Genomic DNA, 11,871 nt, shown 5'->3' with positions numbered 1-11,871 from the left:
CCAATCATTATGGACAATAAAAAGTAACATTAATCATAAAAATTGTTTGGGTAAAATTGTTCTTTCGAATTGCACTTGTGCATAAATTTTTGACGCCAAGTTCATCCTTTAATCAATACCTATATTAATTAATATATGATAAATTTGTGTAATTCTTAACTATTTTGTAATTCCTTATACTTTCGAACCCTTTCCTCTTAAATTGTCATCACCAACTTAATTTTGATCTTCTCCAATTCTCCGTCGATCCCAATTCTTTTTTACCTCATACGGACAGGAGTGGTTCCTAGTTCCCACATTTAGTGAGGACAAGATTGTCATTTCTTTCAATCTTGGCATTAAATCCATATGAACAAGTGAGAACAAAGGAAGTGGGAAAAGAATAACTAAGAAATGTAAAAAGGGGAGGTATGAGATGCTATTTGACCCAATACAATTACTTAATTAATGGTGAGTTGAACTTAAGAACTTAAATCATGATGGTCACTCAAAGTCTAAGTTACTCTTATTCTCTTCATCATATTCTTCTTTTCTCATGGGTTTGCAAAAGCAGATTTTGCTTGACCATGGGAGGTTTGTTAAAAACCAGGGGAAAAAGTCCTCTTCAATTTTATATTTGCTCCAAAAAGAAATTCAAAAAAGAATGAAGAAAATAAAAAAGTGAGTCAAACAAATCTATATAGTCCATCTTAAATATTCTTTAACTCAATTTCTTCCTCAAATAGTTAATTTCTTAAGTGTTTCAGTACATGCACAATTGGTGAGTTCTACTTTCAACCACCAGCTATGATTGGGGTTTTCTTATTCAAAGACGGAACTCATGGCAAGTGAAGGAATCCATGATCTTTCCACGAACAGATGTTGATCATTGCTTACCGAACAATACTTTGATAATATAATGTATATGTTATCGACAGATAATATATTCGTAGAGAGTTAGGAACCTTTCATCCGAGGGGGTGGGCCCACTTTGTTGTGGGCCTGCAATGGAGACTCGAGTTGGTGCTCTGTGGGTAGTTAGAATTCATGACCAAATGCTTATTATGAAGACAAAGGAGGGGCTGAAAACTCAACTATGGGCCCAAGAGGGTTGCTGCCCAAGATCCAAATTAGGTGCATTGAACAATTCATGAGCACTAATTTGTGTGGATTGAGAATTTCAGGTTTGGATTCATTTAGGATCCATTAGGCCCATTTTCATGAGCACCAAATCCTTTAAGCCCAAGTCTTTGGAAGGGATGGAAATTGGGATTTAAAACCAGTAATAGATAGTGATAAAACTAAATAGGACAGCCAAACAAGTTGGGATCCTCTATTTTACTGTGTTACCCTCACAATCCTCCACCACATGTTTATGAGGGGGTTCAAGTCTGGTCTACCTAATCTATGCTCAGAGATAGACCCCCTCAGAGAGGTGTGTGATGAGCAGAGTCATCAACTCAATTCCTTTTTGAAATAGTTTCTTTGTCTATATGACCAGTGTCTTCTGCTCTTAGATATGCACCAAGCTTTGGCACTCCGATGGATCAATGGATACCCTTCGAGTTGTTTCTTTTTCCTTTTTTAGGTAAATAAATGGGGTCAAAGTCCTAACAAAAAGAAACTATTCCAATGGGGGAAGACTAGGAGGCATCAAGCTTTATCCAACATTTGTAAATGATCTCCACAAACTCAAAAGAGGATCCTAAATGGTCACAATCTCTTGGAAAGGGAGAGAGATACTAGGCACTCAATCAGTATCATTATTTGCATCGCTAATAACATGATGCATTACAACTCTATCACTTGAGAAAACCATCCTTCTAGTGTCTGAAACAATTTTGACCAACCTCTCATGAACTTCATATGAAGAAAGGATTGGAGTTAACTTTAACTGGTTCAATTTCCAACCGACCCATTCATTAATGGGTCCATTGTAGGTTGGTCTTTACTGGCCTATTTTGGGTCGCTTTTGTCGGGTTGGGTCCAAGATCGACACAGGTTCACATTCTCTACAATTCTTGCCCCTATAATTTCCTACAAATTCTATCTATGATTGTGACACGTGGCAGTTAATTATCCAAGGGTCATAATTCGAACTCAATTAAGAACTGAATCTAATAAATCCCTAAGATTTATTCAAAATTCTATATTTATTAGTTTCAATTTCTTAATTGGGCTTTAATTCTGGCTCTTAAATAATTAACTGCTATGTATCACAATTCTAGATAGAAATTACAGAGAATTATAAGGGGTGAGAATTGTAGAGGATGTGAATCCGAGTTATTTTTTAGTATGAGAGGTCCTTGTTAAGTGTGAACGAGATCGTAAATTGTGTGATTTTTGTTATTTTTTCATCTTTAGGTCCTTGTTAAGTGTGAACAAGATAGTAAATTGTGTGATTTTTGTTATTTTTTCATCTTTATTATTCATCATAGTAAGGAAAGTAAAACATTAAAATCAAATCCAAATCATTAAAATGTCTTTCTTTATAAACAGAAGTCAAACCTCTGGCTAATTGATTTTTGTTTCTTTTCTTTAAACACATGGGAGAAAACAGCCGAGTGGTTAAATATCTCACTTTAGATGTAGTCTCTGCTATTGATATTAAAGAGGTCAATTCTCATGGAACCTATTTGGGTCTTCCTTCCTCTATTGGAAAATCTAAAGTGCAGACTTTCTCTTTTATTTTAAAGCTTCTAGATTCTAAATTATCTGGGTGGAAGGGAAAATTGTTTTCTCATGCACGGAAGGAGATTTTAATCAGAGCAGTAGCCTTTGCACTTCCTGTCTATGCTATATCGTGTTTTCTCGTACCTAATGAAATTTGCAAACAAATGAATCAAATGATCCAACAATTTTGGTGGAAAAATGATCAAGGAATGGGTATTCATTGGGTAAAATGGGAAACCTTATGCAAGGCCAAAAGAGATGGAGGCCTGGGGTTCAAGGATGTACACTGTTTCAACAAAACTCTCCTTGCCAAATAAAGTTGGAGACTTTCAACCAACCCAAACTCATTATGGGCCCAAGTGATGCATGTAAAATACATTAAAGACATCCCATTTTTTGAATGTCATGTCCTAAATAATTGTTCATGGGATTGGAGAAGTATTCTATCTGGGAGAGATATTCTCAAACAAGGCATTATTAGGCAGGTGAAAAATGGTGCTAATGTGCATATTTTTAAGGACCCATGGCTTCCCTCTTTGCCTTTTCATGGCATTAGTAGTGCCCCTTTGGGACATAGTCCATCTTGGGTGCAAGAGCTTACTGATTGGGACACTTGCCATTTGAAATTACCTTTACTTCAATCTCTATTTTCTCCAGGTGAGGTTCAAGCTATTTTAACAATCCCTTTATTGTCTCCTGATACTTTAGACTCTTGGATATGGGATAAAACAAATGATGGTAAATTCACTGTGAAGTCTGGTTATTATCAATGTTTAGCTATGGCTGATGATCAAGGTAATGTTGCTTTTTCTTCCTCCTCTTCAATATATTGAAAAATTATTTGGCAGATTCCTACTATTTCAAAGATTAAACAATTTTTGTGGCGATCCTCATATGAGGCTATTGCAATTGGGAGCTCCTTTTTCTCGAGGAATGTTTTACTTACCCCTCTTTGTCTAATTTGTGGTCATGTTTCGGAGAATGTATATCATGCCTTGTATTTTTGTCATCATGCAAAAGAGTGTTGGAGACTATCCCCATCTGTATTAATACATCTGATTTTTTAGGAACAAATTTATTTGATTGGATGGATTTTATCAAAATAAAGTTCAATGGTTGTGACAATTTAACCCTAGTGAATCAGATGTGGAGTGCCTTAGCTTGGTGTATATGGAATACTAGGAATGCTACATTCTTTAGAGGGATTGATGCCTCCATAATTCATATAATGGCTACTTTCTCTTATCTATGTGCAAATATACAATCTCATATTATGGAATTTCAAAGGGCTCATGGAGACCCTTATCCAAGGCCTAATTATATCATTTTTGAAGAACTTGCTCTTTTTCAAATTTTTTGTTGATGGATCTTGGATAGTACTTCTCACAAAGGAGGGAGATGGTGCATCATGTGGGATTATAATGGTGGTTTTGTAGCGGCTCAATGCAGATATGGTCATAGTGCTTCAACAACCTTAGTTGAACTTGAAGCAATTAGAGATGGCATTATCCTGTGCTCTTCTTTAGGAGCGGTAGATTTGCATATTCATTCGGACTGTTTACTTGTTGTTAGTGCTCTCCAGGGTCTCCACTCATTTTTAGATTGGATGTGTCTTAGCTTAGTAGTAGATATTTTGTAGCGCTGTTATTTTTTCCTAAGGGTTTCTTTTAGTTATATTCCTAGAACTGGCAATGGCTTTGTTGATTTCCTTGCTAAGGGTGTTTGCAAGTTATCTCTAGATAGATTCTGGTGGGGTATCCCACCTTTTTTTATTGCGGATTCCTCTTCATTTAATATAATCATTATCTTTTTGTTTTGGCCAAAAAAAGTACCAAGCTCCTTTCATGTGTGGTTCAACATTCCTCACATGAACACATGTTACTTCCTTAGTAATACATTTAGACAAACAAAACGGAATCATAACAATAGCAGCACATGAGAACAAGTGTTAATTCAACTACTTGTCCACGAGCTCAATTACTACCTCTTAAGTCAAAATATTGTTCGTATCCTTGCGATCAATTTATTTTTCTTCTTCTCAGAATGTTATCGTTTATCATGAAATGAAATGCTGAAGGCTGGATTACCAAAAAAAAAAAAGAAATGCTGAAGGCTGTAGCTCCTAAGTTTTGAATTTGAATTTCTTCTCTATTTTTCACACTAGCCAATTGTGTGTTCTTTGATTTAGCATAAGACCACAACTAACTTTTGTAGACTATAATAGACTTCCAGTGAAGCTACGCTAACATGACTAATACTTGTGCTAGTAGTTCATCTGGCTAATGCTTGCATAGATCGAACTTGAAAGTCTAAATACTGTGTAACGGAAGGTGCAAGATCACCTATACTACATCTCCTATTTTTCTACTCATAAAAAATAATTCATATCATCATATACATGGTCATGCTTCTAGCATGATGGTGACAAGTTCTTATGTGGAGGCTTAAGACTAAGGAGGTCTCAGTTTAAGCCTTTGTTTGTATACATCTTTCTTTTTAACTAAAGTTTGGCTCGACTAGCTTAAGTGTATCTGGACTATTCCTCAGGAGGTAATTGTTACATATAAGTTAAATATAAGACGAGCTTTGCCCTTGGTCCCGAGGAGATTCCAACTTTAACCTCCTATGTGGAAACTTTCATCTTTTGCCAACTGAGCAACCTCGCACGGTTTTATTCGTACACGTCTTCCTCCCACCCCCGGTTCCTACGAGCGTATGGGGCCCACATCTTTTCTTTCATTTATATTTTATTATATATAATAAACAACTCAAAGGAAACAAATGAAAACTCCATTCTATCCGTACTCCACGCTGGATCTGGTCTGCCGTCTTTTTCTAATTCCTTCCCTCCACGTTGCTTGCTAGTAACACGAGTAGTTGGACGATGCCTACCGTTCAGCGACCATCCGTTGATGCTACGTCGGATCTTGTCTAAAGAAAGTGATGGTTTTGTGGCACAGACGGGATTCCAATTTCCTACACGGCCCTTGGAGCCACTCTGGCAGTCTAGCATTAATAGTTTGCTTAGCTGGCAACTTACGTGGACCCCCCATATTCAACAGGAGTTTCCAGCAAAGCGTCGGTGTCACCGCAGATCCAACAAGAGACTTTGACTATCAGTGGGCCCCACCCACCGACCAACGCCGACAAAGGCATATACGTCATTTTATCATTCATAACCGTAAGGCGTAAGGTCCGTTAACTGTAAGGCGTAATGGCGTAATGTTAGAAAGTAGGGGCAATTTCGTCACTTCATCACCAAATGTCGAAATTCCAAATTACAAATATATCATTTCGCTTTTAACGAAACCCAATTGCGAAATATCAAAAGAGGCAGCAAATCGCAGCAAATCGCAGATTTACGTCTATCCTTCGTTTTCCTTGAGGAGGTCGATCTCTGGTTCGAAAACCTTCCTCCTCCTCTTGGAAAACGCTATCTTTCATCTCTTTTTTCTCTTTCGCTTCCTCACTAATGGCTTCCGATAGCTTCAATGACAAAACCGCGGTTTTCAGAAAGCTCAAAACTAAGTCTGATAACAAGGTATGGCTTCTTCTTTTCATCTTAAAATTTTGTTATACTTTACAATTTAATTTTGCTTTCGAGATCTGGATGACTAGTTGCAGATCTGACGAATTCTTTTCCGATCTCATTGTTAGTTTGTCTTGAATTCCTGTTGCAGATGTGTTTCGATTGTAATGCGAAGAATCCGACATGGGCGTCCGTTACGTATGGGATTTTTCTCTGCATCGATTGCTCTGCTGTTCATCGAAGCTTAGGTGTTCACATCAGCTTCGTGAGGTAATTTGATTCAGAGATATAGGTTTTTTAATTTGACGATCCAGTTAGCTCTTAATTCGTGCTTGATTGAATGGTTTATTTTGGCTAATTTTGGTCTACAACAATCTGAACTGTTAAAATTAGGTTGTGAACTTGTGTTTTCGACGTGGTTATGTTGCATTGATAATTCGTGCTTCTGGACTTATCGTGTAGAATGCAGATCTAAAATTGGGATGCACTGTAATCCATTCGAGCTTGGTAGAAGGTTCTGTAGCTAAACAGCGCCAAACAAAAGGAATTGCAATACTTGTAGAGGAGTTGGCTCAACTTAGGTTTTTCTTCCCTCTTTTCTCTAAATGTATAATAACTTTCAATTGGAAGAGAAAAGAAACCTTACCAAGTGGGACTACAAACAAGATGTCACTTTATGACCTAGAAAAACTCGAGCTTATGGAAACTCACTCTGATTAAAAAGATATATCCTTCTCTTGATCATCCATCTGCAGATTTATAGATCTAGACCTAGTCTTCAATCTGATGATCGAAATGAGATGTTCCAAAAGCAGCATAAAGATCTAATTTTGGTACTTGTAGGGCTCTACATTTATTGAGGAAGTCCAGCAGGTGAATGCTGCGTAATCAGTATCCATCACCAAATCTCGAAGTAAATGTAAAGATGATGGCAACACAAACAGGAGGCTAGTAGACTTTTTTCTATGCAAATAAGCTACACAATAGGATCATATTTTGGATTACCTGAAAAGTATTTCCTCCATCACCTCAACAACCCCCCCCCAACCCAAAAAAAAGAGCCCTACGTGTCCCTACCATTTTGTCGGTCATCACTTTGCCCCAAAGGATCCCTTCCATTTATGTAGATCGGGATCCATCAATGGCAGAGGCAGAGACATAGACAAAAGTGGCAAGAAGTAGGGGCTGTGGGTACAGTTGATAAAGATTGAATGGAGTTGGTTAAAAAGTTTTTCAGTGTTGAAGTACCCAATGGGAGGGACCTCGCTTCACTGAATAACCAGATTATTCAGGTGTTTTACCTTTTTCCGGGTTACCCCATGGAGGCAGTGGGAGCACCCTATCCTGGGGCATAGGTAGGCAATATAGGCAGCATCACCATCTGACAGCACTTTCCTATTAGCTTAGTGTTAGATAGGTCAATAGGTTCCTAATGGGTGCTTCAACCATGGGTGCATTTATGGAGCTTTTTACTGTTAGGAGAAGGGAAAGATGAAAGGATCATCATTGATTGGGGGATTGGGGTGGGAAGCTGATATGGGTGAGCTGTTTCACCTGATGGGAAAAGCGCAAGCATACCACTGAGACAGCTTTGCCTGAACGAACAAACCGCATCATAGGGCGCAAACTCAGGATAAACAAGTAATCACATACATAACTTATTGGTTGTGCTATGCATTGAAAAATCAACAGGTTGTTTGAACTTTGAACTGACCTGGGGTATTATTGAAGATACAGATCCTGATGGATCTGTGATGCTGGTTTTGGCCTCAATTTGGTTGTTTACTTGAACTGTTAGAACTCAATACATCTCATGATCTATTCTTTTGAAAAGGATGAGTGACCTGAGATGGATGTGTTTTATGTGCTTAAAATAATATTGAACTGAGTAGACTCATTTCTGTTTACCCAGGTCTACAAATCTGGACTCATGGACCCCTGAGCAGTTGAAGATGATGAGTTTTGGGGGAAACAATCGTGCACAGGCTTTCTTTAAGCAGCATGGATGGACTGACGGAGGAAAAATTGAGGCAAAGTACACTTCAAGAGCTGCTGACTTATACAGGCAAATACTTTCAAAAGAAGTTGCCAAAAACATGGCAGAAGATTCTGTTTTGCCCTCCTCACCTGTTGCTGCTCAAGCAACAAATGCGGTCAATGGGTTCTCTGATTTCAAGCTCCCTGAAGTCCCAAAAGAAACTCTTAAAGAAAGACATGAAACCCCTGAAGTTACTGCTTCGCCTAAAGCTCCTTCTCATACAGTTGTTGCCAGCTCTGTTAAAAAGCCACTTGGTGCAAGGAAGACTGGAAAAACTGGAGGACTTGGTGTTCGGAAGCTTACAACAAAGGTATGCCCTTGTTTTTACCAGTAACAATATCTTTGTCACAGAGAGAGTTGATTTACGCATAATTGAAGTGTATGGGGCACAACTATCTAGTTGTGGGCGTGTGAGTTAATAGAATTTAATCCTGAAATATGGTGGTGAATTGATTTATACAGTGTGTATAATCAGAAATTTCTTTTTAAATTCAGCCAAGTGAGAGTTTATATGACCAGAAGCCTGAAGAACCAGCTCCTGCAGTAGCTACTTCAGCCAAGGCTACACCAACACTTTCCTCTTCTTTTCCTTCTCGCTTCGATTATGTGGAGGACGTCCAGCCTGCTGAGATCAGTTCTGGAGGGGCACGAGTGATTGGTCATGTTGCCCCTCCCAAGTCATCATCCTTCTTTGCTGACTTTGGGATGGACAATGGATTTAAAAAATCAAGCTCGAATTCGAAAGTTCAGGCAAGTTTTTACATTTTTTGTTTTGTAAGTTATATGTGCTTAGGACTCTTTTAAGCAGAAATAGTTGATTTTACCCTGCAGTTGGAAATTGGAATGTTCGGTTACTTCTTTTCATTTTTCAGTTGCAGAGAGTAAAATTTTGATGTCTTGAAAGGCTGGAACTTATTCTTGTTCTGTGGTTTAAGGATTGTTTAAGCCTAATAGTAACAGTGATTTACCCCAGGAGCGTAGATCACTGAAGGCAAAGATAGAGAAGCATATCTAATTTTGTGTATGCAAACTTTTGCTTCCTTGGCTTGCTGCTTATACAATTTACTCTCTGTACTTCATTCGTAACCTAATTTATTCAGACAAATGCATGATTCTGCCCCTTGACAGTGTCCCTAGTTGTCAAAACAAGTTGTGGGATACTTTTAAGTTGAGGAAGTTTCCTTTTTAACTTTATTGTTATAATTTGCAGAAAATTACTAACAAACCCATGTACCTTGGCTGAATTACTTTGGAGAATTACTAACTGACATGGAGCTTTCCCACTTCTGAGAGAAGGGAGATATTCCAAAAACCCATTAGCTTTTGATCCTCATTTTAGGGAGTCAAATTGACTCTAATGAAATCTGCTATACGGGCCCAAACTGCTTCTGGGAAAAGGTCAAAGGATGAACTGCCAACTCTTAAAATTCAAATTATGTTTGACAGTCAACATAGCTGGTGAAACATAAAGCTCTCCAACCCCAAAACCAGGAGAGAAAAAGAAAAAGCCCCCCCCCCCCCCCCAAAAAAAAAAAAAAAAAAAGAGAAGCTATTTGCAATCTTACTTTGGGGATGGGGGCCTGCCTTGAGAATTTAGAGGGAGAAGACCAACTAGTTTTCTGGCCTTAGAACTCTAAAAGACTGAAGTTCCAAACATGATGGGTAACATTAGTTGGAAAGTTGGTCTATGGTAATTCCCCTAGGCAGCTTTTGTTTGCAAAGTTGGGGTGGGGGAACAAGAAATGAAAGGAAAGGATTTAGTGGAAAAATTTCAATTGTGGTCCCATTTTTGTTGTTTTCTATACTTTTTTCACAAAAGTTCACCTATTTAGTAGAACCTTATAAAGGGATGGGGTGGGAAGATTAGTATGCCATGTCAACAAGCAAGCTTCCTTAAATTAAGGAATTTTGTCTACCAATTTTCCCTCCTCAATGAACCAAACAAGCCACTCTTTGGCACTGTTTGTTTGCTAAATCTGAAGTGGGGTGGGAAAAAGTTTGAAAATATAAACTTTTTCATGAAATCCCAAAGTGTGGCTTGTTTGATTCACTAGAGTGAGAAAGTTGACATGCAAGCTTCCTTAAATTAAGAAAGCTTATCTGCCGAGGTGACATGCTAAATTCCCACCCCATCCCTTTTCAAAGTCTTACAAAATAGGTGGGATTTTATAGAAAAATGTGGAAAACAACAAATTGGGATCCACATTTGAAACTTTTCTACCAAATCCTTCCCTTTCCTTTCCCGCTCCCCCATCCCATTACATATAGGTCCTACATATTTATTTTTTCCACCCCTTTTCCCCCTCCTCACCTTTGCAAACAAACGGTGCCTTTGGGATTTCTTGAAAAATGTATACTTTTTCAAACTTTTCCCACCCCACTTCAGATTTAACAAACAAACAGTGCCTAGTGTTCTAGCCAAAAAGGTTACCTTTACATATTCGTTGTGCACTATTATCACGAACATATTGCTCAAGTTACCAGTCCTGGTTGGATATGATTTAGGTTCCTAATGGAAGTTCCTTGTTAATGCTTGGTCACATTTTGCCTCTTTGCTTTTAGATTCAAGAAACTGATGAAGCTAGGAAAAAGTTCTCCAATGCCAAGTCTATCTCATCAGCCCAGTTTTTTGGGGATCAGAAGAAATCCAGTGACATGGAAGCTCACGCTTCTTTGCAAAAGTTCTCGGTATCTACTTGTTTCCTGATTCAACTTGCATCTCCATATTTTTGAGGAAGCCAACATTTCTTATTGTTGTCTTTGCATGCTCTGTATGTATCCCGTTTTAATTTATATTTTCCTCTGTAGGGTTCAACGGCCATCTCCAGTGCTGATCTCTTTGGTGATGATTCCAGTGATTCCAACCTAGACCTTACGGCAGCTGATCTCATTAATCGAATTTCCTTCCAGGTAGAATTTGGCTAACTTTTGCCTGTTTACCGATTTGCACCTGTATCTCTTTTGGATGAATACCAATTTGCAGAATTTAGCTTGAAACTTGTGTATGTTAAACTATCCATTTAATAGGAATGGTAGAATGGTAATCCATATACTATAGCTTGGAAGATAAAAGACTCTGCATCGCAAGTACTCTTTGATCGTTCTTGAAAGAGTCGTTCTTGGTAGGGGTAACTAAACCTCTCTTGTTTTGCTCTGTTACAGGCATCACAGGATATTTCATCCATAAAGAATATTGCAGGAGAGACAGGGAAGATGCTCAGTTCTCTGGCTTCTAGTTTTATGACAGATTTTCAGGATAGAGTCCTTTGAGGAAGTTAATTGCATCAGCACCAATGTGGTGGTCAAATGTCCATGTACAAAAGATCTGATGAGAGGCAGGTTTGTCACAAGTAGTAGTTCAAAGTCTAGTCAACTGTCACAAACAGAATTATGAGATTCTTTGCAGACACAAATAAGATTTAAACCTAGTTGGTACCCATCTGGTGGTGCTACCTTTTCTTGTAGATGAAGGAAATTGATGTTCATTGTATGAGGTCATCAGTGTGTTTGTTTATACTTGAGAAATCAAACGTTTTATCAGATTGCTTTTTAGGAGCTCTGCAGTCTTTAGCTTTTTGTCGTTCTTATTGGTAGTTCTACAGGTATAAGCAAATTCAGAAAACAACGTTTTATATAATATATATTTGGTCAA

The 11,871-nt window shown here is 38.1% G+C and overlaps 1 protein-coding gene across 1 annotated transcript; it reads left to right on the top strand.

The window, feature by feature from the left end:
• The first annotated feature begins 5,952 nt into the window (after positions 1–5,952).
• Positions 5,953–11,709, top strand: LOC149000299 (putative ADP-ribosylation factor GTPase-activating protein AGD8). Its single transcript, XM_089139686.1, has 7 exons — positions 5,953–6,193; positions 6,333–6,451; positions 8,094–8,529; positions 8,715–8,969; positions 10,782–10,907; positions 11,028–11,129; positions 11,382–11,709. The coding sequence occupies exons 1-7, from the start codon at positions 6,125–6,127 to the stop codon at positions 11,487–11,489; spliced, it is 1,215 nt and encodes a 404-aa protein (XP_088995812.1). The 5' UTR covers positions 5,953–6,124; the 3' UTR covers positions 11,490–11,709.
• Positions 11,710–11,871: the final 162 nt, after the last annotated feature.

The sequence above is a fragment of the Hakea prostrata genome, chromosome 11 (genome assembly GCF_041222555.1).
Source record: "Hakea prostrata isolate BN-2017 chromosome 11, UWA_Hpros_2, whole genome shotgun sequence".
NCBI lineage: Eukaryota > Viridiplantae > Streptophyta > Magnoliopsida > Proteales > Proteaceae > Hakea > Hakea prostrata.
The sequence above is the reverse complement of the archived record's forward strand: the minus strand, read 5'-3'. Positions and strand labels throughout refer to the sequence as shown.

What these genes read in the sequence shown, in the direction of transcription:
- LOC149000299 (XM_089139686.1), top strand. Translation starts at nt 6,125, where the DNA reads ATGGCTTCCGATAGCTTCAATGACAAAACCGCGGTTTTCAGAAAGCTC. An exon ending in AAACTAAGTCTGATAACAAG is followed by an intron (nt 6,194 to 6,332) that starts GTATGGCTTCTT and finishes TTCCTGTTGCAG; the next exon opens with ATGTGTTTCGATTGTAATGC. An exon ending in GTTCACATCAGCTTCGTGAG is followed by an intron (nt 6,452 to 8,093) that starts GTAATTTGATTC and finishes CTGTTTACCCAG; the next exon opens with GTCTACAAATCTGGACTCAT.